This window comes from Nothobranchius furzeri, chromosome 14, assembly GCF_043380555.1.
Source record: "Nothobranchius furzeri strain GRZ-AD chromosome 14, NfurGRZ-RIMD1, whole genome shotgun sequence".
NCBI lineage: Eukaryota > Metazoa > Chordata > Actinopteri > Cyprinodontiformes > Nothobranchiidae > Nothobranchius > Nothobranchius furzeri.
The window spans coordinates 18,687,029-18,711,953 of record NC_091754.1 but is presented as its reverse complement, the minus strand read 5'-3'; the positions used below and the strand labels follow the sequence as shown (position 1 = coordinate 18,711,953).

Genomic DNA, 24,925 nt, shown 5'->3' with positions numbered 1-24,925 from the left:
ATTCGGGGAAAATAAGCCATGAATTTTCTGTGACAATACTGTCAAACACCATCAAGCAATAAAAACAATACATCACCTGCTTATTTATATTCCAGCAGTAACATTTCAGAATATTATCTTTCTAGATTAATCACAAAAATCTGCATGAAACATGCAGGTGGACAGTATGGAGACGTGTTAACGAAAAAACTTGACTAATTGTAAGGCTGGACTTAAAAAAGAAAATGATGGAACGGGTTTATCTAAGAGGAAAGAGACAAATGGCATGTGCAGGCTCACTGTGATTGTTAGTCATGCATACATTACAGAAACACCACTTACTTCCAAGAAAATATTAATTAATGTCACAATCACATTGGAAGGAAGGTTATGTCTGTGTCAGTTTTTCTCCTTTTAAAAAGGCCAAAGAGGGACATAGTTTTTGTTTACAATGAGTCCCGCCTCCATACTTCCTGGTTCCTGAGCCAATCATATATGAGCCACTTGGGTTGCCAAGTCTGCGTTGACAAATTCTGCTGCACTGGCATTTTTAAATCAACACAGGCCAGTGCTAAAATTTAGCAGCGTTGAGGACAGTATAGAAGCCAGTAAAAGTTATTTCTTGTACCCCAAAAAAGTCGCTGTTTCCTTCTTGTTTTACTAATATCAGGTAAGCAGGGCTAGAAGCTAACATTGAGCTAAAAAGGCTAAGAGTGAATAGAAAAAAAATAGTCAGCTCTAAAACTATCAAGCTACTTTTTCAACAACTATTACAGTGAAATGTATGTTTTTACCTATCAACTAACAGTGTATGACCATGGACTGTATGTATCAGATAGACAAACCCTTTGTGCTGTCACCTGTACGTTTTTGAAGAGCTGCATTGAAGCCCAGCGGCGGTTCCCACCACTGCCATCTTGGCCTTGTCACGCATCTCTTCACACCTGGAAATTACAGAGATGGAGCTGAGAGTGGCTGCGAGGGCGGGGGCAGATAATTAACACCCAACAAACTCTGATTTGTTGTAGATTAAACCTAAATGAGCTAACACAAAGCTATCAAAGCTAACAGAGGTTGGTGGGTGCTTTTAACCAGAAAACCATAGTGATTCTACTACCTTCTAGGCTGTAACACTTTTTAACTCATTAACTGCCCATGATGACTAAAGTCGTCATTTGCAGTTTTTTACTGTGTGGGTGTCGGAACGAGCCCTCGCACCATGAGAAAAAACATCCCAGCTCTAAAGCCGATCTTCGTCCACATACATCACAGGTCACGTGATCAGGAAGCAGAAAATCCATGTGTTAGGAAATCGTTGTGAGCCGCTGCTGTAAAAAAGGTGAGGAGCGAACCGGAAAAGCTTCTGCCGATCACAATTCAACAACGGATTTTGAAAGAACGGATAACGCTAGAAACGCGTGGATTCTCCTTGATGTAAGAGGTGAGTCTCCTCTTTGTCTTGGTAGTTCAGGTGTCGACATCATCGTAGCACAATGTTTTGTGACTCTTAGTAGTATTTTTGAATTTAATTTAATGAAAAACCAGTAAAAATGCTGAAAAACGCTGGCAGCGAAGGGCTTTACTGATCAGGAAACGGCTGGCAGTGAATGAATTATGGCTGAGGCTAAGGCCTTCCCTGCAGCAAGCCGCTAGCGCTGACGGCTCATTGAACACTGTTCAGTCAAAAATACCCAACCCTAATAATTCACAATTCCAAGATTTAATTACATCTAAATGAACGAATACACAAAAGTGAACGTCCTTAGAGTTGTCATGTTGGTCAGTGTTGGGAAAGTTTGTTTAAAAAACGAACTAATTCAAAGTTCAGTTCAAACATTTTAAAACAAACTAGTTCATTTCTTAGTTCATAATTTAAAAACTTTTGAACTAAGTTCACTGTTCCAAAAGTGAACTATATATATATATATATATATAAGTCATGAAAAATGTTTCCAATAGTTGGCCCCCATTCAGTCCACACTCATACCCAGCTGCAATTTTTACGCTACAGTATATTCCCAATAACATGAGGAAAACATTATTTGAACAGTTTTTATGGGAAATTATTAAACTATCTTAGGAAGCAGGCTGAGGTAGCAAACTCAAAGTGCAATATTAAAAGTACAAAACATAAAAAAACGTATAATCTCTCAGTTAAGCCCCTTTTAAATTTTTCTGAATGAACTTTGACTCCTGCACACAGCATAGATGTAGACGAGTAGACGCCGCACCAACCACTATTGCCTATGTTTGGCCGCATTTGCGGGTTCTACTTTTTATAAACACTATGGTTAACAGAATGTTTTAGCTAGGCATTAGCTCCGGAAAGCTCCGTGGAGATCTGGAGTAAAAACGGCGAAAGAACGCATTCATAAACCCGTTCACGCACGCCAGGACAAACGCACTCACTTTTATGTTCGTCAGGCAAAATACGAACGAGTTCAGTTCACGTTCACGAAAATAAATGAATGATCGTTTGATGAACGCGCTCGGGCACAACACTGATGTTGGTAAACTTGACCTATTAAATGTTTTTGAACAAGGCTGTAAACATGTTTGTTTTTTTAACATGGGGATCAATGGGAACCTACTCCTTTCTGTAAACAGCCCCTAGTGGAGGAGGAGGGAAATGCAGTTTTTGTCTTTTTCCACGCCTGCTTCGTTTTTGGCAGGCGGAGTTTGCCGCGTATGACTCGTCTTCTCTCATGCTTTAAAATCTTCTGAATCTGATCCATAACTGGCATCAGTTGCTCATAGCTTTTTTGATACAAGGACTGCAGTAATCAAATCTGACCACAGGATGTCATTTTTTACTTCATGCACCTTTACTAACATTGCAGACTAAGCATTGCTTGTGTGCCTCACCTTCAACTATTTTTGGCTGTGATCTATCAGAAAAATAAGGTCAAAAAATACACAAGAGCGAGGCTTCTTTTTAGCACTGACAGCTGTTCCCATTACTAAATCAAATGCCCAGCCTTCTCCTGTAATGCTCAGCTCAGCTGGTGAGCCACAACGGAAAGAGAACATCAGCAAACGTTGCAGCGTAAGTAATGCCTCGCTGAAACAAACTGCATACATCAGGTCCGGTGCAACTGTTTGGCTGAAAGTAGAATTAATGGACTTCATATCTTCTTAGTTCGCCAAAAGTTAGCAGGACTTTTCTGTTTATTTATTTATATATTTTTAAGGAGACATGCAAAGGTGGAATATAACTCAAGAATTATACTCCAGCATGAATATAGGACACTTGTTGATTTCTTTCCAGACCATGTGAGCTTGAGGAGAAATGTTCTTTCTATGAATGTTCTTGCATGAAAGAAACAGCAGCATATTTTATGGTAAAACAAATAAATGTGACAAGGCTTTAAAAATAGCCTCACACACAGTATATTTGCACACAGCAGTTTCTTTCTGCTTTACTCTGCTATGAATTATATCACAAGCTCTTGGGTTTGACTTGCAGCTCTGTGGAGGAAAAAAACTATCAAGCTGCAACTGTATGGTCCCACTTAGAAAACGTATACATAAAGCTTGAGCATGACTGCATCAAATACCAGTGGTAGAGAGCACTAGCTATACAAAATGTGTTAATTACTATTAGATCATTTTTTATGGATGCATTTACATGTTTTATGTACACCTTGTTATTTGTCCTTTATAATTAACGTTTCAGCTTTAAAAAGAATGTAACAGTTGAAAAAGACCCTTTAAAGTAGCCTATTAAGTTTTAATTAGTGAGTGTCATGTTCTGTGTCCCTTTGTTCCCCAGCCCCTCCAGTTCCCACTCCTGGTTCTCCTTTTGTGTTTCATAGTGCCCTCATGTGTCCTTTGTCTGCGTCTCATTTATGTGTCTCTTTGTGTTCCTCATTTGTCCCCTGGTCTTCAGCCTTCCAAATATATCTCTCAGGTCCTGTGTTCTTTTAGTCTTCTCCAGTCACCCCTCTGCAGCCAGTCATCCCTCTGCAGTGTTTATAATTTCAGCTTTTCATTTCATTAGTCTCTTTTATATGTTTTGTCCCACCAGTCTTTGTAGTTCTCCTTCCCTTTAGAACATTAGTTATGTGGTTGCTTTTCTTGTTTTTAGGTTTTTTCTTAGGTCATGTGAGTTCCCTCCCTGATTAAGTATTGCTTTCACCTGGTCCTCTCCCCGCACACCTGCAGCTCATCTGCCTCCCATCATGCCCCAGTTTATTTAAGCCCTGTCTTGTCTCGGTGTCTTGTCGGTCCATTGTTGTTTGTTCAGTGTTGTTTGGTGCTCTGTGTGAGCTTCCTGTCCCGTCCCCAGTTTGTGCTCTAAGTGGGCTTTGGTTCTCATGTTCTGGATTTTTGGATTTTGGCTCCCCGCCTTGTTTTTGGATTTAATTCTGTTTATCCTACAATAAAAGGATTTTTTTCTTCATATCCACTCCTGCCTCGTGTCATCCTGGGTTCTGCATTTTGGGTTCTAACATCCCTCCAAAACGTGACAGTGAGATCTACATTTGGCATTTGATTATTGTCACTATTGCATCTGTTTCTTATGTTGCAGCCATGCTGAAGCATTAAACCTACTTTATAAACACTTTTTTTTCTGCAAGGCAGCTGATAAATCTGCAGAGTCATGAACTGATTTATGTAGACAAAAGAAAAAAAAAGTGCTGATGTACAGTTCTGCTTTCCGTTTTAGGGCTTTAACTTATATTTAAACATGTGAACTTAACTCAAAATGAAACTGTTAGAATTTTAAGAGCGATCCAGGGATATCCTGGACAAGAACCTTCTCCAGGGTACTCAGGACCTCAGACTGGGCCAAAGGTTATCCTTCCAACATGACAATGACCCTAAGCACACAGTTAAAATAACGAAAGAGGGGCTTCACAGAAACTGTGTGACTGTTCTTGAATGGCTCAGCCAGAGCCCTGACTTAAACCCAATTGAGCATCTCTGGAGGAGAGACCTAAAAATGGCTGTCCACCAACGTTCACCATCCAACCTGACAGAGCTGGAGAGGATCTGCAAGGAGGAATGGCAGAAGATCCCTAAATCCAGGTGTAAGAAATGTGTTGCGTCTTTACCATGAAAACTCATGGCTTTATTTGGTGATGTGTCCAATGTGTCGACACTTCGAAGCGAGCCAGGAAGATTTTAGTGAAGTGTGTATCGAGGCTTGTGTTGATTACGTAAGCAGTGACATTCGAGGCTTCGCTGGCTGTCCGTACCACCTGACTGATTCAGGAACTGGCTCGCCAGTTCGCGCCAGATTCAAAATAAAAGGGGCAGCCAAATACTGCTGATTCCCCCGTCACATTGTGCTGTTAAACCCTATGTCCTGTTAGTTTCCTTTCTCTTTTGGACCAGAAAGTATATTAAATGCAGTGTCGGATTTAGCAATTTGGGGGCCCAAGGCAAACACAGACATGGGCCCCCCTTACACAAAATTTTCGTCAATCTTATTTTTAACTGGATTTGCGAAACTCTCCCCTTTTCTGACACGAGTTATTTTCACTTTTTATTAGTTCTCCTTTTTTTCCTGTCTCTCTCTCTCTCCCTTTGAGTACTTTCTTCTTCCTGTCAGCGCTCCTGTGCTGTTGTCTTTCTTTTTTTTCTCATATTTTCAATTTTGGTCTATGTTTTCCTCCCTTTAAATATTTTCAATTGTCTTTCCTTTTCTGCTTCCTTTTGATGTTTACATAGAAAAATGACGTCACGTTTGGAAGTGAAGATAAATGCTTTTTGAAAGCAAGCTGCTTCTTTCTCTTATTGGATCCACTAGGATAACTCCATTTCATGCTTAATGTTTTGACTCTCTCCTCCTTCTTTTTCTGCTTTCTTCTCTTCTTCTTATTTGTGGTCTTATGGCACTCAGCAAAAAACAATTTGGTACATTATTGCCACCAACTTGATTGAAGTGAAATGACTATCAATCACTTCCTGTTTGTGCATCGGTGTCTTAAAGGAATAGTCCATTGTGGCATTAACAGAGGGGTGCCAGCAGTCAGGGCTAGAGGATCCCCCAACATAAGGGGGCCCCAGACGGCTGCTGACCTATGCCTAATGGTAAGTAAATAAGTGAGTAAAACTTTATTTATATAGCACTTTTCACAGATAAAATCACAAAGTGCTTCACAACATACATTACAAAGGCAAAACAGGACAGGAGCACAAGGTCAACTTACATAAAAGCCTGTCTAAATAAAAGTGTCTTCAGCTGCTTTTTAAAAGAACCACAGAGTCGGCCACACGAAGAAACAAGGGCAGGGTGTTCCAAAGTCTGGGAGCTACAGCTTGAAAGGACAGGTCCCCTCTAGTTTTTAATCTGGTCTTAGGGACCTTCAGTAGGTTTTGACCCGAGGACCGTAGAGTGCGGCCAGAAGAGTGAGGGATTAAAAGGTCTGATAAATATTGTGGAGCTTGTCCATTAAGAGCTCTAAAAGTCAAAACTAAACTTTTAAAAAATTCTAAACTTGACCGGTAGCCAACGTAAAGAAGATAAAACTGGTGTTATGTGAGCCCTTCTATTGGTTCCTGTTAAAATCCTTGCTGCAGCATTCTGGACCACCTGGAGATGACTGACATCTGATTTGTTAAAACAAGTAAATAGAATTACAATAATCTAAACGAGAAGAAATAAAAGCATGGATAATCATCTCCAAGTCCGATTTAGAAGTAAAAGCTCTCAATTTGGAAATGTTTCGCAAATGATAAACGCAGTTTTTAACTAAATGTTTTGAGTGGCAGCTCAAAGACATGGATTGGTCAAAAAGAACACCAACGTTTCTGAGACTGGTCTGGACTGAGGAGCTCAGGGAACCGAGGTGTTGTTTGATTAAAAGCACTTTCTGTTCAGGAGCAATGATCAGTGTTTCAGTCCTGCTTGAGTTAAACTGAAGACAGTTACTGGCTAACCTGTCCTTAATATGCTCAATGCAATCAAGTAGATCAGCTAACTTGTTAAACTCTGCATCCTTGAAAGAGCAGTACAGTTGAATGTCATCCGCATATAAATGGTAGGACACATTAGTAAAGCTTTTAATAATCTCCCCAAGAGGGCAAATATATAAAAGAAACAAAATTGGGCCAAGGACCGAGTCCTGGGGAACCCCGTGAAGCAAAGATGTGACTTCAGACCTAATTTTGTTTACACATAAAGAGAATGTTCTGTTATTTAAATAGGAAGAAAACCATGCTGTAGTTCTTTTTAAAAAATAAACGGAGTAGGAAGTGACGCCACCATCAGCGTCAGCCTGAGGAAGTTTGCAGTCGCAAACGAAACATAGCGGGAAAACAGGTAAACAAAACTGCTCTGTGTTTTAAAAAAGAACTACAGCATGGAATTAGAGATACGACACAGCAAGAATACACCTAAGATGTTCAAGTAAGAAAACCACTTCAGAACCGTACCACAAACAAACCGGCACAAACAAAAAACCTCCACTGATTAAATGGACAGTTTATGAGACTATTAAGAATATATTGCCATCACAAGCATTTATTTTTTCAGTTTAAAGGTTTGCAGCTTTACTTGAATCGTCCACTTGATGGTGAAATGGAGCAAATGAATCATCACAGTGCCTCGAATCAAGAGTCGACCAGTTGGATGGAAAGCTTCAGCTCATCATGAGGCTTCATCTCGCCATCACTATCTTTATTAGCTTAAAGGGGTGTTTCTACTAAATACTGAGCAAAGGGTCTGAATACTTGGAATCGTGTGATATTTCAGTTTTCTTTTTTAATAAATCTGCAGAAATTTCTAAAATTGTGTGTTTTTCTGTCAGTAGGGGGTGCTGTGTGTACATTAATGATGAAAAAAATAATAATTTAATAGAATTTAGCAAATGGCTGCAATATGACAGGGGTCTGAATAGTTTCCGTGCCGACTGTACATACATTTCAGGGTAGTTTTACACCATATCAACCGCGACTGTACATGTTACCTGTTCAGCAGAAAGCATGCAACCTCGCCGTGAACCCTCAGACTTTGATGATCCTTCAGCTAATTCCATCCAAATAATGCAATGCCGATGCTCGTTTTCTGGCAGTGTACGTTCTGTATCTGCTCGGGGTTCAGCGCCTACCGGTGACATCATACTACGGCAATACCACTCAGCCAAAATATTGTGCATTGCCTTTTGGATTCTGTTCTTTCACATCAGTTTTGGAAAGAGTTTAGCAGTTTTGTTATTAAATTAATGTTTCTTAAAGCCTAAATGTTTTCTAACATGGTAAAGTAAATTCCGTAAGTCGTATGTCCAGCAAGTCGTCTAGTATGACGTTATCGGCACATGCAGGACCTCGAGCCCGCTCACGTAATGGAACATGGCGTCTAATATGACGTTTTACTGAAACTTATACCCACGCCTATGTGTTTTAGACCCGATTGTTATGGTTATATGTTACAAAGCCACATATTTTTCAACAATGAGAAATATTTTCAACCACATTTTGATGGATTTTGCAGAGAATAATGGTAAAAAATACACCTTCTCACTTTAAATCGTTTTTCAATATTTTTAATAGTTTTTAAAATTTGATATGTTTGTTCTGAACCACCTTGTAATTTTTATCTTGAGAGGTGCCTAATTAAAAAAAAGTGTCTTCCTATTTTCCTTCTTCATTTAAGATTTTTAGTTTAGTGGAACCAGTTGACATAACTTGGTTAAGTTAATTCAACATTTTATTTCTTACAGTGTACTTCCAGAAACAAGCTTGAACTGACCAATAGCAACTTCAGTAGCTTGATTTATACTCAGATCATTTTCAACAACAAAAATAAAAAAGTGCATAAAAACATAATTAAGTTCAATCAGCCCAGCATGAGTGCATATATATGTATGAGGCATAAATAAGCGTAACAATTCCACAGGAAAAATCTGCATAAATTTTACAAAACCAGAACTTCACATCATGTTCCACCACAACACAGATTTGAGCTGCAGGAATTCACTGTTGACTCCTCAGATCTTCCTCCTTTATTGTGCGACGGTTCGTGTTCGCAAACAAAACCCATGAGAAGGAAAATCCATCCTCCCAGCTTCTTAGAGGGAAAAGCCTCTCGGCTTCGGAAAAGCCTTATCCATTGCACTCATTATCCATTTCTATGACACTTTAGTGGAGCCGAAATGAAAAATTCCAGCACAGAAAACAATCTGCAGTCTTTTGAAGACAATCGGAATGAAAACTGCAGATCTATATCAGAAACAGCAATAAAACTTTTAAAAAACCCAGCAAAAATCACAGTGAGAGTCAAGTAATGACAACAAAGGACTTCACTTTGCACTCCTCAAGAGTCCTCTCAACCTTTTACAATTCAGATGTTTTATTAATCAAAGAAATTGACAGAAAAACTAACGGTTTGTCTGATTTTCACTGGGGCACAATCCTGCCAGCAATTGATTGTGGAAGCAGGGACACCTGCAGCTTTAGAATACATTTTCACTTTCAGAAGCACTGGAAAAAACACACACGGCACCATGAGGAAATATTGCCCCACCACATGAATATGCAGGGACTTGATACCAGCAGTGTCATTACTAATGTTGCTGCCAATTACAGAGCATGTCATGACACTGTGATTCATGAATATTCATCACTGACTGATATAGACAGCAGCAGTGTGCAGAGGCCTCTATTCCCATTTTACTGCTCATTGTGAATGGTGAACAGGTACCTCCATCATGCCATGCAGGCGCCTTCCAGCTGCAAGAGAAGCTGCTCCATAAGGCATTGCTAGTTAACAGTGTGTTATATAAAGGTGCATAAAAGTGATGAAGTGCTTCCTGGCTCTAAAGAGCAGGCATTAAACCATATTAAGTAGACGTTTAAGCTTGTAAAGGAGGATACTAGAAATGGAAGGAAGACACCGAACAAAGAGATGCCTTCGGGGTAGGGCTGTACGGTTATCAGAAAGTTTGATCCCAGCTGATGTTCGGAGAGGTGAGGAGAGAAGGTTTGTGAAAATGAGCAGCAATCGGATTCCTTGGCTTCAACTTTTTAAAAGTGGGGCAATTTTAACAAGATTTATTTCAGTTTGAAAAAGAAATCCGATACCAGAATGAACAATATCAAATCTGGGTTTTTTCACCATCTAGAGGCGGGAAAACACACTGCACCTTAAACTTTCTCCCTGCTTCCGGGATTATGGTGAGAAGCAACATCTCGCGCTCACGATCGCTCACCTCTAGCCGAGCAACAGAGCTGAAAAACAAAGTTTCACAATTATTATTCTCTCTTGGGCTGTTTATTCATAACAACACAGCAATCCCTGCAAGATTTCAAGCCCTCTCAATGCGTTTTCATTTTAAGTAATTGTAATAGCATTAAAAACAGTTAGGTTGCTATATTGAAATATTCTCCAAGCCATATTTTCTCTGAAAAACAGCTCTGTAAATACTCAATATACTGACATAGAAACTCAGCTTTGCCAGGAGTTTTTCCCAAACTGTTTTATTTCAATGTGGAGCACGAATAGTCGTCGTCTTCCCCCGCTTATCCGGGTCCGGGTCGCGGGGGCAGCATCCCAACTAGGGAGCTCCAAACTGTCCTCTCCCCGGCCACCTCCACCAGCTCCTCCGGCAGGACCCCAAGGCATTCCCGGACCAGATTGGAGATGTAACCTCTCCAACGTGTCCTGGGTCGACCCGGGGGCCTCCTCCCCAGGGAGGCGTCCAGGAGGCATCCAGACCAGATGCCCAAACCACCTCAACTGGCTCCTTTCAATCTGGAGGAGCAGCGGTACTACTCCGAGTCCCTCCCGAATGTCCGAGCTCCTCACCCTATCTCTAAGGCTGAGTCCGGCCACCCTATGGAGGAAACTCATTTCGGCCGCTTGTATCCGCAATCTCGTTCTTTCGGTCGTTACCCAAAGCTCATGACCATAAGTGAGGATTGGGACGTAGATTGACCGGTAAATCGAGAGCCTGGCTTTCTGGCTCAGCTCCCTCTTCACCACGACAGATCGGCTCAGCGTCCGCATCACTGCAGAGGCTGAACAGATCCGCCTGTCGATCTCCCGATCCCTCCTACCCTCACTCATGATTGAACAAGACCCAGAGATACTTAAACTCCTCCACTTGAGGTAGGACCTCTCCCCCGACCCGGGGTTGGCAAGCCACCCTTTTCCGGTCGAGAACCATGGTCTCAGATTTGGAGGTGCTGATCCTCATCCCATCCGCTTCACATTCGGCCGCGAACCTACCCAGCAAGAACTGAAGGTCAGAGCTGGATGAAGCTAGGAGGACCACATCATCCGCAAAAAGCAGAGATGAGATTCTCCTGCCACCAAACTTGACACACTCCACACCACGGCTGCGCCTAGAAATTCTGTCCATAAAGGTAATGAACAGAACTGGTGACAAAGGGCAGCCCTGGCGGAGTCCAACCCTCACCAGGAACAGGTCTGACTTACTACCGGCTATGCGGACCAAACTCACGCTCCTCTGGTAAAGGGACTGAATGGCCCTTAACAGAAATCCACCCACCCCATACTCCTGGAGTGCCCCCCACAGGGTGCCCCTGGGGACATGGTCATAAGCCTTCTCCAAATCCACAAAACACATGTGGATTGGTTGGGCAAACTCCCATGCCCCCTCCATCGCCCTTGCAAGGGTATAGAGCTGGTCCACAGTTCCACAGCCAGGGAAAACCACATTGCTCCTCCTCAATCTGAGATTCAACTATCGATCAGACCCTCCTCTCCAGTACCTTGGAGTAGACCTTTCCAGGGAGGCTGAGGAGTGTGATCCCCCTAAAGTTGGAGCACACCCTCAGGTCACCCTTCTTAAAGATGGGGACCACCGCCCCGGTCTGCCACTCCACAGGAACTGCCCCTGATGACCACGCGATGTTGCATAGACGTGTCAACCATGACAGCCCTACAACATCCATAGCCTTGAGATACCCAGGACAAACCTCATCCGCCCCCGGGGCTCCACCGCTGTGTAGTTGTTTGACTACCACAGCAACCTCTGCCCCCGAGATTGGACAGTCCATCCCCAGGTCTCCCGGCTCTGGTTCCTCCTCGAAATGCGCATAGGTGGGATTGAGGAGCTCCTCAAAGTATTCCTTCCACCATCCGACTATTGCCCCAGTTGACGTCAGCAGCTCCCCATCCCCACTGTAAACAGTGTGAGCGAGTTGCTGCCTTCCTCTCCTGAGGCGCCGGACAGTTTGCCAGAACCACTTTGGAGCCAATCGATAGTCTTTCTCCATGGCCTCACCAAACTCCTCCCACGCCCGAGATTTTGCCTCGGCAACTGCCACTGCTGCACCCCGCTTGGCTATCCGGTACCTGTCTGCTGCCTCTGGAGACCCACAGACCAGCCACGCCCTGTAGGCCTCCATCTTCAGTCTGACGGCTCCCCAAACCTCTGGTGTCCACCAGCGGGTACGGGGGTTGCCACCACGACTGGCACCGGCCACCTTGCGACCACAGCTAGCAACAGCCGCCTCAACAATTGCAGAGTGGAACAAGGCCCACTCGGAGTCAATGTCCCCCACTGCTCTTGGGACGCGGTCAAAGCTCTGCCGGAGGTGGGAGTTGAAGACCGTCTTGACAGGTTCTTCTGCCAGCCGTTCCCAGCAGACCCTTACTATCCGTTTGGGTCTGCCAGGTCTACGCGGCATCTTCTCCTGCCATCTGAGCCAACTCACCACCAGGTGGTGATCAGTTGACAGCTCCGCTCCTCTCTTCACTCAGGTGTCCAAAACATACGGCCGCAGGTCAGATGATACGACTACAAAGTCTATCACCGACCTGCGACCTAGGCTGACCTGGGACCAAGTGTACCGATGGGCATCCTTATGTTTGAACATGGTGTTCGTTATGGCCAAACTGCGGCTTGCACAGAAGTCCAATAACGAAACACCACTCGAGTTCAGATCAGGCGGGCCGTTCCTCCAAATCACACCCCTCCAGGTCAATCTGTCATTGCCCACGTGAGCATTGAAGTCCCCCAGCAGGACAAAGGTGTTCCCTGATAGAGTACTATCTAGCACTCGTCCCAGGGACTCCAAAAAGGGTGGGTACTCTGAACTGATATTTGGCCCATAAGCACAAACAACAGTCAGGACCCGTTCCCCGACCCGAAGGCACAGGGAAGTTACCCTCTCGTCCCCCGGGGTAAACCCCAACACACAGGCAGAGAGTCTTGGGGCTAACAAAAAGCCAACCCCAGCCCTCCGCCTCTCACCCGGAGCAACTCTAGCAAAGGAGAGTGTCCACCCCCTCTCAAGGACTTGGGTTCCAGAGCCAATGCTATGTGTCGAGGTGAGTCCGACTATATCTAGCCGGTACCGCTCAACCTCTGTCACAAGCTCCTGCTCCTTCCCCGCCAGCGAGGTGACGTTCCATGTCCCAAAAACCAGTTTTCTTGTCCGGGGATTGGACCGCAAAGGCTCCCGCCTTGGTTTGCCACCCGATCCGCATTGCACCGGACCCTTCATGTTCCTCCTGCGGGTGGTGGGTCCACAGTTCGATGAGCCCATGTATCCGGTTCGGGCTCGGCCCGGCCGGGCCCCATAGGTGAAAACCCGGCCACCAGGCGCTCGCTTATGGGCCCCAACCACAGGCCTGGCTCCAGGGTGGGACCCCGGTAACCCTCCGGGCCGGGTACTCCGACTCTTTGACTTTACCTTCATGAAAGATCCTGTGCACGAATAGCACATTTATAACTTCTATTTTTGAATCGGAAATATGCATTTAAGTGGAAAGTTTGACTTTTAAATAGATATTTGACAAATTGACTATTAAATTAATATGTTATTTTAGTAAGTTACCATAATATATTGATGTGGTCCTTGACTCTGCCAGTGGGTGTGTCATGGATTTTGTCAATATGTTTATCAATAAACCCATTTCCTATAGTGAAGAGAGAAGGAGACAATGAGCAGACAAGTCAACCAGTTATAACTGTGGCACATGCACGAGGCAAAATGCCCCGAACATCTGATCACAGACTTTATTTAAACAAAGAGATAAGAATGGGAGTGAGGTCATTGTGTGAGAGAATGTGTGTGTGTGTGTGTGTGTGTGTGTGTGTGTGTGTGTGTGTGTGTGTGTCTCACAGTGGGAAGAACAGTGTGTGGGTGTGTCTGAGTGTGACACACACACACACACACACACACACACACACACACACACACACACACACACACACACACAGTTTAATAAATTGCTGTCCTGTGACGTTTATTGATTAATCATTTACATTGCTAAAAGTTTAATCAATAAACAAATAGTTTAGCAAATTCAAATCTAACCACTTCTGCCTGTAAAGTGTCCATTGGATCATTAAGATTAGTACTTTCATCAAAGAGCTACCATATCCAGTCTACTGCCCTCTGGTGGATGATCTACGTGTGAAAAGGGCTAGCTTTATTTATTTAATCTTGTCTGTATCTTTTGTTATAAAATTAAATAATAAAATAAAAAAACTGACATTATTTAGTTCCATCTTAAAAGTTAGATATTTTATTATTCATTATTTCTGGGATAACAGAAAGGCAAATGCAATGTTTAATTTTTCAGTGTTACTTCAAGTTATACGCCATTTTTGGAAATGCATTTTAAATAATTCTGAGTAAATCTGCAACATTTCTAATGTTAACCTATTATTTAGAAGACAACAAAAAGGCCAGCTAGATTTTTGGTACCGCTCACATTAATGGTATAATATTGGATTTGAAAACAAAAGAAAAATATAGAAGAGTGAATGGTTTACCAAACTGAAAGTGCTATGATAAAGCTATTTGGTAAGTTTCTAGTATAATTTGGGGCAAATGGTCCATTAATAAAGAAAAGTCAAATGTAGATGATTTTACATTTGCTTAAATGTAAAGAGTAATATACATTTACTTTTAACATAACAATGTATAACAATGTTTATTACTCTTTACATTTAAGAAAGTAGGGTAAGTGGAACCCACTGGCATAACTTAACTGAGTAGATTTAACTCTCTTTTTTTGTGTAATTTTGACTGGTTTTAATTGTTAAAACTATAAGAATTTTGCAAAGAAATGCCTCAATCACACTTAGATTTAGTCTGTTTGCTTTTCTATGCCTTTACCAAAAGACTTTGCACTGACTTCATCACATCAACTATTTTGCTTTTTTGATAACTACAACATACACAAACCCAGTCAGTCGCGTTCTGAGTTGCCTGATCATCCCCCATCTTGGGTCTGAGAGTCTAATTACATATTTTGCATCACTGTCAGATATGCAGATGTCACCACAAGATAAATCTGACAATTACCACCGACCAAAAGGTAAAGGCCACAAACATGACGACAGCATGAAAACTAGAGATAAATCACGTTTTTTGCTGATGTAAATTGGACATTGAGTGGGAAGTTTCTTTCGCAAACAGTGAGCAGCTACCACTAAAAGAGCCAAGCTGTGAGCAAACTCACTCTGGGTCAAACCTTCATGCACCTTAGTAGCATCCCATCAGACAATCTGGGGGTCGCAAAGGAATAAAAGGATCAATAAGAGTTCTGATATTAATAGAAAAGGACATATCAAACTACACTCTAAAAATAAAATGTTGACCAAGTTAGGTCAACTGCACCCACTGTGCAAAGACCTAGATTGGACATCCTACAAAAGTGCTCTGGACCGACGGACTCAATATAGACATAATCTGCACATTCATGCAACGTTCACAGTTTGCAGGGTGGTTCCACTAAATGTAAAGGGTGATAAACTTTTATGTTTACAACAATGTAACACAATATATATCGCTCTTTGTAAAGCAACACAATAGTTTTTAACACTTTAAGCTATTGCTTTCAAAGAGGTTTCAGTGGTTCCTGAGAGCCAAACTAGAGCAAATTCACACTGGACAGCACTCTGCTGAAGTGAAACGACGCCTAACAATGTTTGTGTTTTGGTCGGCAGCGATGGAAACTTGCTTTATGGCTACTGTTGTTTACTGAACCTGTAGCTCATATAAAGCACTTAACTTTTTCAGTTTGTTGTCTGACAATGAAAAGCACAAGATTATTAAGAAGAAAGAGTTTAATATTTTTGTTGACATCATGGCGGATCATAGAAGTATGAGAGTAATGTCTTCAGAGGCGAAGCAAAGAGCTAAAAGCAGAGTGAACATTGACGGGGCCTATGCTAGTTTGAGGAGCTGAAGGAGGCTGCAGAATCACAGGCTGATAGTGACCTGGCTTTGTTGCTACTAGACTTGTAAGTAATAATAATTTTTGTCCAATAGTGTGGATCTTTTTACTTATTGGCTTATTTAGTAACAGTTGGCCCATATTAGCATTAGTTCATTGTTGGCACTATCTACAACAGAGTGCTGCAGGGTTGTAGCCTGGTAAGCCATCCTGTAGATGTGAATATATAGTCTGGCCACAACCTAGTACTGGATCTCAGTCATGGGGCAGAATCTATGCTTGTCTTTCAAACCGTCTCTGCTTGTCATTGGCCAGGAGCAACGCTACCAAAAACACACTGTCAAAGAAGATGCAAATGCATCCTAAATAAAGGACTTCAGTACCTAAATCTGCTCTTGAGTCAAAAGTCTAAATAGTCAAAACTACATGCCAAAGCCGTTTCAAACAAGCCGCCACCAACTTGATTTCGCTCAGTTATACCACCCATCAAACTGATAGAGTGCTGTGATTGAAGAAGAAGAAGAAGTAAAGATATTTTCTGTAGCGCCTCTCAAGATAAAAATCATGAGGTGCTTCACAAAAACATAAAATGTTAAATATAAAAAAGAATTTAGAAAATGATTAAAATATATTTTTAATGAGCAAAAAATAAACAATTGTGATTAAAAAAATTTAAAGAAAGAGAGAGAGTGAATAGGAAAGAGGGAAATCAGTGGATCCTGAGGAAGGTGGAATACTGTTGGTAGGGAGAACAGCAAGGAGAGGGGGATGAAGGTCACAGCAAAGCCAGCTTGAACAAGTGAGTCTTCAGCTGCTTTTTAAAGGAGACCACTGAGTCCACTGATCTCAGGCTCAGGGGGAGAGAGTTCCAGAGTCTGGGGGCCACAGCAGCAAATGATCTGTCACCTTTGGTCTTTAGCCTGGTGCTGCACAACCAGTAGGCTTTGATCACTGGACCGCAGGGACCTGCTGGGGGTGTAGGGACTAAGAAGATCACCAATGTAAGATGGTGCTTGTCCATGTAAGGCCCTATAGACCAGAACCAGGATCTTGAAATGAACCCTGAAGTTGACTGGCAGCCAGTGAAGCTGGAGGAGAAGCGGGGTGATGTGGGCGTATTTGGAGGACTTGGTCAGAAGCCGAGCACAGGCATTCTGAACCACCTGTAGACGGTTCAGGGAGGTTCTGCTCAGACACGTGAAAAGAGAGTTACAGTAGTCTAAGCGTGAGGAGATGAAGGTGTGGAGAACTGTCTCATTGGCAAGGCACAAGACTGTTTGGACCTGCACAGTCTCTAGTGGGGCGTGGTTAGATCAACCTGCAGAGTAAAATCTTTTTTCTTCTGCTACCTTCTAGGTTATCAGGGTTGTTCACGATAGCTGTAATTTCACTTTCAACCAACCAGTAGGAGAGAAGCAGCAAATGTATTAAGCATTACTTTGGACGACGGTGGCACAGTAGTTAAGTGCTCTCCGCGTAACTGGAAAGTTGCAGGTCTGTTGCTGTTGTTGTGTCCTTGGGCAAGACACTTAACCCAACTTGGCTGCTGGTGGTAATTGGAGAGACCAGTGGCACCTGTGTATGGCAGACTCGCCTCTGTCAGTGTGCCGCAGGGCAGCTGTGGCTACAGTGTAGCTCATCACCACCAGCGTGTGAGTGTGCAACGTGTGTGTGAATGGGTGAGTGACTGACTGTGTTGTAAAGCAACTTGGGGGGGGGGGGGGTTCTAGGACTCTACAGAAAATGCTAAATCAAATACAGGTCCTTTACCATTTACCATGAAGTAACTAGGTTTAGATGAACCCATTGACCTAACTTGGTTAGGTAAATTCAATAATTCATTTTTTAGAGTGTATAAGACGCATTTCTTGAAAATCTTCTCATTTCTTCTCCCTGATAAAAATGAATATTTCTTTTTCAAACTAAAAATTAAAGGCCATTGTACCCTAAATAGCCAACAGTGCTTTTAAAATAAACTATTTGAATGTTTGTAATCAGCAGCCACACAGTTTAAAGGAAATAAAACATTTATCTTTATTTCCTTATATAATTGCTTTATAGGTGCTGGAGTACCTGAAGGGTGTGATGCAGCCTCGGTGACATCCAGCTAATTAAAAAAAGTTTAATTGTGAGAAACAGGACCCCGTGATGTATTGCTGGTGAACAATAGTGTCCTCTAGGTGAACGCCCCCCCCCCCCCCCCACCACCACTGTATGGGTTGCTGCCTTAAGACTGATGGCTGCTGCGCTTTGGATAATGAAGCATTAGTGCGCTGCGTACTTTGCGCTGCTGTCTGTGAAGAGACGCTCTCTCTCTCTCTCTCTCTCTCTCTCTCTCTCTCTCTCTCTCTCTCTCTCTCTCTCTCTCTCTCTCTCTCTCTCTCTCTCTCTCACGCAGACCAATCCGCGTGTAGAAAGATCCAGCCCAACTTTATTGTACAAGGTGTTGGTGTAAGATTACACTGGGATCAGTTATTTCATCGCTGCAGAACAATAAGGCTGTGGAGATTATTTTGGCGACTGCGTCAACTCGAGCGTTTTCTACGTCATCCCATTCTGCCCGCTCCTATCACGCTTCCCTCTCTGGGGATCAAACTGGGTTCCACATGACAACTGGCTGCGGGCCCGCTAATTATCCCCCTCTGTCCTCCTACAGCAACACGGGCGCTATGAATAGGCAACCCCTCCGCGCAAACCCCACCCCATCTCTAAATTTGGAACACAATTGAAACAGAGAAACCCTGTCAGAAGATAACAAAGAATAATATTGACCCCCGCTTCATTAAGCCCAGTAGTGAGTCTGAACCATCAGCCTCATTGTGACATAACTGTGTCCGTATGTGCCAATGTACACTCATCTCAATTTTACTCCAAAATCCTACACATAAAGCAACATAAGAAGAAAGTGCACGTGCTTCCACTGAGTTTTTGAACGTTTTCACACCTGCCCAGGATAAACAAATAAATTATAATACGATTTTTCATTTTTTGACAACCGGTTCCATCAGAAGGGATGAAGTAAAAGTGTTCCTAAACAAGCCAAACTTGTGACAAACCACATGTCAGCCTAAAGCAAGCACCGGGTTGAGTCCAGCGCAAACACCGAGGTGTCTGCGTAGAGTTTAAGTTGGTTTACCCTCCACTACGTCTCTGCTAATGTCCATGTGGGAAGCAACATGGGGCGCATGCCTCAAGACAAACATGCGAGGAAAAATTGGGGCTTGAGAAAGTTCCCGAGCGGATTGGTCTGCGTCGGTGGCGACGCCGATGACGTGGCGCAGCGAAACACGTGGGCCATGGTATCCAGAGCTCACATAAACAAAGCCACATTGGGCAGACTGGATAGTTGAAGCTCGCGTTGCTGTCAGTGAGCGGAGTCCGGGTGTGTTTTCTCTCTCTCCCCCCTCTCTCTATCTCTCTCTCTCTCTCGCTCGCTCTATCTATGCTTGGCGTTGCGGCTACCGACGCGCATGGTTTGGAGCTTTTACTAAAACTGATGAATGACCATCTACATGCTTCTCGCATGGACTGAACGACACGATCCTGATGTGAAAGAGGTAAGATTATATCTTTTCTTTCCATTTTCTTATCCTGGGTGCGCTTTTACGCGCCGCGTCTTCTCCAAAACATTAGAGTTAAATGTTAAAAGGTGAAACTACACAAAATCAGACTCTGACATCAGTTTATGAGATCGGCATGGGGAATTTGTCTAAAAAGACAAAGCTTTTCTCTTTGGTGACAAGTTCTGTGCGCAAAGTTCCTTATGCGCCAACACCTGGTTCATATTTTTTCAATAGGTCTTATTTCAATAAAACTCCGTTTTTATAATACATTTTGAAGGAAAACACAGCTTTGCACCTGATTTAGGCTTCAATTGAAGTGTTTTATATTAAGTTAATGAAGAACTTGTTTTATCAGAGGCAGATCCGGAAAAGAGCCGCTCTCTTCAACCCTGACATCCACACAGCTCCTGACATTGCTAATTTCAAGTGCCACCGGGGAGGTGTCAGAAAACTTGAGGTAGGACGTGGATAAATGGCCAAACCTTCCAACAATCAAACTTTATTTTACCGTCACACTATTTTTGTCTCTTTTGACAATTCCTAAAGAAAATATAAATATCCCCGTGCTTATTTTGTATTCTAATATGTTTGCACCGCTCTGGTTTACAGCCATGCCCTGCGTCCAGGCTCAGTATGGATCATCACCTCAAGGAGCCAGCCCTGCTTCCCAAAGCTACAGCTACCACACCGCAGGAGAATACAGCTGCGACTTCCTAACGCCCGAGTTTGTTAAGTTTAGCATGGACTTGACCAACACTGAGATCACAGCCACGACTTCTCTCCCAAGTTTCAGCACCTTCATGGACAACTATAACACCGGTTACGACGTGAAACCGCCTTGTCTGTATCAGATGCCACACTCTGGAGAGCAGTCCGCCATCAAGGTGGAGGACGTCCAGATGCACAGCTACCATCAGCAGAGCCACCTGCCGCCCCAGTCGGAAGAAATGATCGCTCACACTGGGCCTATGTACTTCAAACCCTCTTCGCCTCACTCCCCCAGCACACCAAACTTCCAGGTTCAGCCTAACCACATGTGGGAGGACCCCGGCTCGCTCCACAGTTTCCACCAGAACTATGTCACCTCTCACATGATGGATCAGCGCAAGAACCCCATGTCGAGGCTTTCGCTCTTCTCCTTCAAGCAGTCCCCGCCCGGTACCCCCGTGTCCAGCTGTCAGATGAGGTTCGACGGGCCGCTGCACGTCTCCATGAACCACGACAACCCGGGCGCGCACCGCGGCCTGGATGGTCAGAGCTTCGCGGTGCCCACCGTAATAAGGAAGCAGGCCGGTCTGGCCTTTCCTCACTCCCTGCAGCTGAGCCACGGGCACCAGCTGGTGGACAGTCAAGTTCCATCGCCTCCTTCAAGAGGATCTCCGTCAAACGAGGGTCTGTGTGCGGTGTGTGGGGACAACGCAGCCTGCCAGCATTATGGAGTGAGGACTTGCGAGGGCTGCAAAGGATTTTTCAAGGTGGGATTTTATTTAAGCCACTCTAAAATGAGTTTTTTTCTGTCTGAGCATGAATGCTGGAATCTGTTTTTTTTAAGAATTTCACCAAGTATCTTTAATTGATAGGATCAAATGTTCCCCTCTTTAAGGAAGAGCTTTAAGGGGTTTGCGTTTGCTGCTTGGTTCCTTTGGCGCCGATATGAAAACATTTTTTCTTTTCCTTTTTGTCACACTTCTGCACCAAAAAGGCCTTAATGAGTGACAGCAAGTGTGTTTTTCCTCTCTGCAGCGCACCGTTCAGAAGAATGCCAAATACGTCTGTTTAGCGAATAAAAACTGTCCAGTCGACAAACGCCGGAGAAATCGGTGCCAGTTTTGTCGTTTCCAAAAGTGCCTCGTCGTTGGAATGGTGAGAGAAGGTATGCTTTAGTGATGGATTAAATTACTTCAGAACTTTAGCGCATGTGTGGCACGCTGATGATCTGGGAGCACGTGCGTAAAAGGGCTGCCGGTGGAAATCTAGGCTTTTACGCACAACAAATATAGTGTAAATTATTTTATTTATCCGTGCCACGTTTCTTTCAACGCAGTTGTCCGAACAGATAACCTGAAAGGACGGAGAGGACGCCTACCATCCAAACCCAAAAGTCCCCAGGAGCCCTCCCCGCCGTCGCCGCCGGTGAGCCTCATAAGCGCGCTGGTCAGGGCCCATGTGGACTCCAACCCCTCCATGTCTGCTCTGGACTACTCAAGAGTAAGTGAAGTCACATTTCAAACATAAAACACACACACCGAGAGACGATTTTAAAGGGGAAAGTAAAGAGAGATCGAGGAAAGGGAAGATTGATGACTTTTAATTCCGTCCCGCTTGAATTTATCACCTTAAAAGTTTCCTTTTCAGAATTCCAAACTTTGTCTGGAATTTTTATGTGTTATATTTTTGCCACATTACATCGGAATGCAGAACCCAATAAAAGAGAAGACGTGAATTTTATAGTGAATAGTCCTCTCCCTCTCTTACTTTCCTACTTTGCAATTTCACGGATAATATATTTTAAGGCACCTCATTAAGGCGCTGTTTAAATTAAATTCCAGTTCCAGGCGAGCCCTGACTACCAGATGACCGGAGACAACACTCAGCACATCCAGCAGTTCTACGACCTCCTGACGGGCTCCATGGAGATCATACGGGGCTGGGCGGAGAAGATCCCAGGCTTCTCTGATCTTCCGAAGCAGGACCAGGACCTCCTCTTTGAATCCGCTTTCCTTGAGCTTTTCGTTTTGCGGCTGGCATACAGGTGAGTGATTACTTACGCGGGCTATAAAGCGCACTTCCTGCTTCACGCTTCATTACTTTGAGCTTTATTAGATGCCCGATGATTAGAAAGCTCCTAAATCCACATTTATCGCTAAACGTAATTAACGACGTTTTGGTTCTAATTGCAGGTCCAACCCGGTGGAAGGAAAACTCATCTTTTGCAACGGGGTGGTGTTGCACAGACTACAGTGCGTCCGTGGATTTGGAGAGTGGGTGGACGCCATCGTGGAGTTTTCTTCCAACTTGCAGAGCATGAACGTAGACATCTCAGCGTTCTCCTGCATCGCGGCTTTGGCCATGGTAACAGGTGCGTAAAGACGCACGGCACCCGAGTTAGAATGTAACATTTTTAAATAGTTTAATGTGATTTTTTTTATTGTTTTCAGAGCGACATGGACTAAAGGAACCCAAGAGAGTCGACGATCTCCAAAACAAGATCGTCAACTGCTTGAAAGATCAAGTGACATTCAATGGTGGCGGTTTGAATCGTCCCAACTACCTGTCAAAACTCTTGGGAAAGCTGCCCGAACTGCGCACTCTATGTACCCAAGGTCTGCAGCGTATCTTTTACCTAAAGCTAGAGGACCTAGTCCCTCCGCCGGCAATAATTGACAAACTTTTTCTCGACACTCTACCTTTCTGAGTGCAACTCCGAGGCAAAAACCTCAAAGAACTTCCAAACAATATAAAACAAAAGACTGAGGCGACGATTTTCAACTTTTTTTTTCTCCTAATTTTTTGGGAGGGGGAATTCGTAAAATAGAATTCATGAGGAGTGACGAAAAATAACAGAAATCGGAGAGGAAATCATTATTTTCTTTCTTTCTTTCTTTCTTTCTTTCTTTCTTTCTTTCTTTCTTTCTTTCTTTCTTCACATGTAATATTCTCCATTTATATATATAAATATATATATATGTACACAGTAAATATATAAACACGCGCGCACACGCACACTCGCAGGTTCTGTGTTCTGATAGATGACATGATGTCTCGAATGCATCGGGTTATAACACGTGTACAGAGTTTGTTATAATGAAAAGGTTGACTTTTCTTCTTCTTTTCTTCTTCTTTTCTTTTCTTTTTTGGATTCGTGCCTCTGTGTTTCTGACAGGATCCCAAAAACCAGATAAGAAAACGCATGTTCCACTTTCTGTTCCTTTCCTTCTCTCTTGTTCTTTTATAGGCACTTGCTGAGGTGATGTCTATATATAAAATATACCGGACACTATGTAGTCTGCTAGATTTGATACAGATCAGTAGTTATGGCACTCCTTTTATGTATGAATCAAATGTGGAAAAAACAAACAAACAAAAAAAAAACAATATTCCATCTGTATAGAAATGAGGGACCCATGGTGTTTGTAAAACTGTCAGACATTCCTTGTTTGTATGTGCTGTAAGTATTGTTGCTGTTCAATATAAACGTTTCTATATATTTATTATTTCTACTGCCAAGAGCTACACTAAGCATGGTGCAATTTAAACGATTTAAAAACCCACCCGAGTTCATGCTGAGCACGTTGTCTATGTTTTATGTCTTCTAGGTAGTTTTGGTTTAACGGAGGTGGAGGAGGAGAGAAATAATCCATTCTATTTTAATTGGTTCATGAGTGTGTGATATGGGCCTCCATCTCTGGCATCATGGTGTAATTACTGCAGCTTGTGTAACGCACTCGGTGCCGAATTGAAGAAAAAAAGAAACAAAAACTTAAGAAAGAAAGACATATTTAATGTTTACAAATAAAATTTCTAAATCAAACGATTTTTATTTATTCATAATATTTCTGAAATTAAGATGCAGGTAGGAAAAACCTTTGCCACACGGTTTTTTTCTTCTTGAATTAAATGTAACCAAATATTGTTTTAATTGCGTCTTAGTTATTTATAATAATAATAATAATAATAATAATAATAATAATAATAATAATAATGGTTTAATTAAAAACAATTTTCAGTGTAACGGATCAAAATAAGACACAATAAAATGTTTATCTCTTGTAACATTTCAGAATGTTTTTTTTTACTTAAAACGCCAAATTTTAATAACTCATCACGTGATCCGTTTCATACGCCCACACCAAGCGACTCCTCTAGTCACCAAAATGGCATTTTAATTCGCTTATAAAAAATTCACCTGCGTCTCGTTCGATGTTTGTAACATTTAATTAAATAAAGTTTTATTACACTTTCCTCACAGGAGAAGCTGCTTTTTATACTCAGAGCCGATCAAATAGGAACCATTAGATTATTTGTACTTTTTTTTTACTTACGCAAAATTCCTTGAAATTAGAAATGAACTTTATTTAGATCCGACAGAACTCTTGTAATAAATGTCCTCCTTCCGCTACAGTTATATTATCTTTTCGATCTGCTGGGTTTTCAAATCAGAACCAAAAATCTAACGAGTTTCGAAGTTTTAAAGAAAATAAAGGGCGGCTTTACGTGCAAATTTCCCAACTTTTAACTAAACGAGTTCAAAGTGCGGCTAAAAACTGTGAATCTG

The 24,925-nt window shown here is 42.7% G+C and overlaps 1 protein-coding gene across 2 annotated transcripts; it reads left to right on the top strand.

The window, feature by feature from the left end:
• Nucleotides 1–19,460: 19,460 nt before the first annotated feature.
• Nucleotides 19,461–23,277, top strand: nr4a2a (nuclear receptor subfamily 4, group A, member 2a). Of its 2 annotated transcripts, none has more exons than XM_054746991.2 (8): nt 19,461–19,644; nt 20,006–20,107; nt 20,260–21,125; nt 21,394–21,523; nt 21,707–21,858; nt 22,200–22,402; nt 22,551–22,729; nt 22,809–23,277. In XM_054746991.2, exons 3-8 carry the CDS (start codon nt 20,262–20,264, stop codon nt 23,063–23,065), a joined length of 1,785 nt encoding a protein of 594 aa, XP_054602966.1. In that variant the 5' UTR covers nt 19,461–19,644; nt 20,006–20,107; nt 20,260–20,261; the 3' UTR covers nt 23,066–23,277. The 2 variants fall into 2 exon arrangements, with proteins under 2 accessions (XP_054602966.1, XP_015822107.1); XM_015966621.3 differs by having other exon boundaries at nt 21,695–21,858.
• Nucleotides 23,278–24,925: the final 1,648 nt, after the last annotated feature.

Excerpts from the sequence above, each read along its gene's own strand:
- nr4a2a (XM_015966621.3), top strand. The coding sequence starts at position 20,262 with ATGCCCTGCGTCCAGGCTCAGTATGGATCATCACCTCAAGGAGCCAGC. Across the intron at positions 21,524-21,694 it reads CGTTGGAATGGTGAGAGAAG|TTGTCCGAACAGATAACCTG; the intron begins GTATGCTTTAGT and ends CTTTCAACGCAG. Across the intron at positions 22,730-22,808 it reads GGCTTTGGCCATGGTAACAG|AGCGACATGGACTAAAGGAA; the intron begins GTGCGTAAAGAC and ends TATTGTTTTCAG.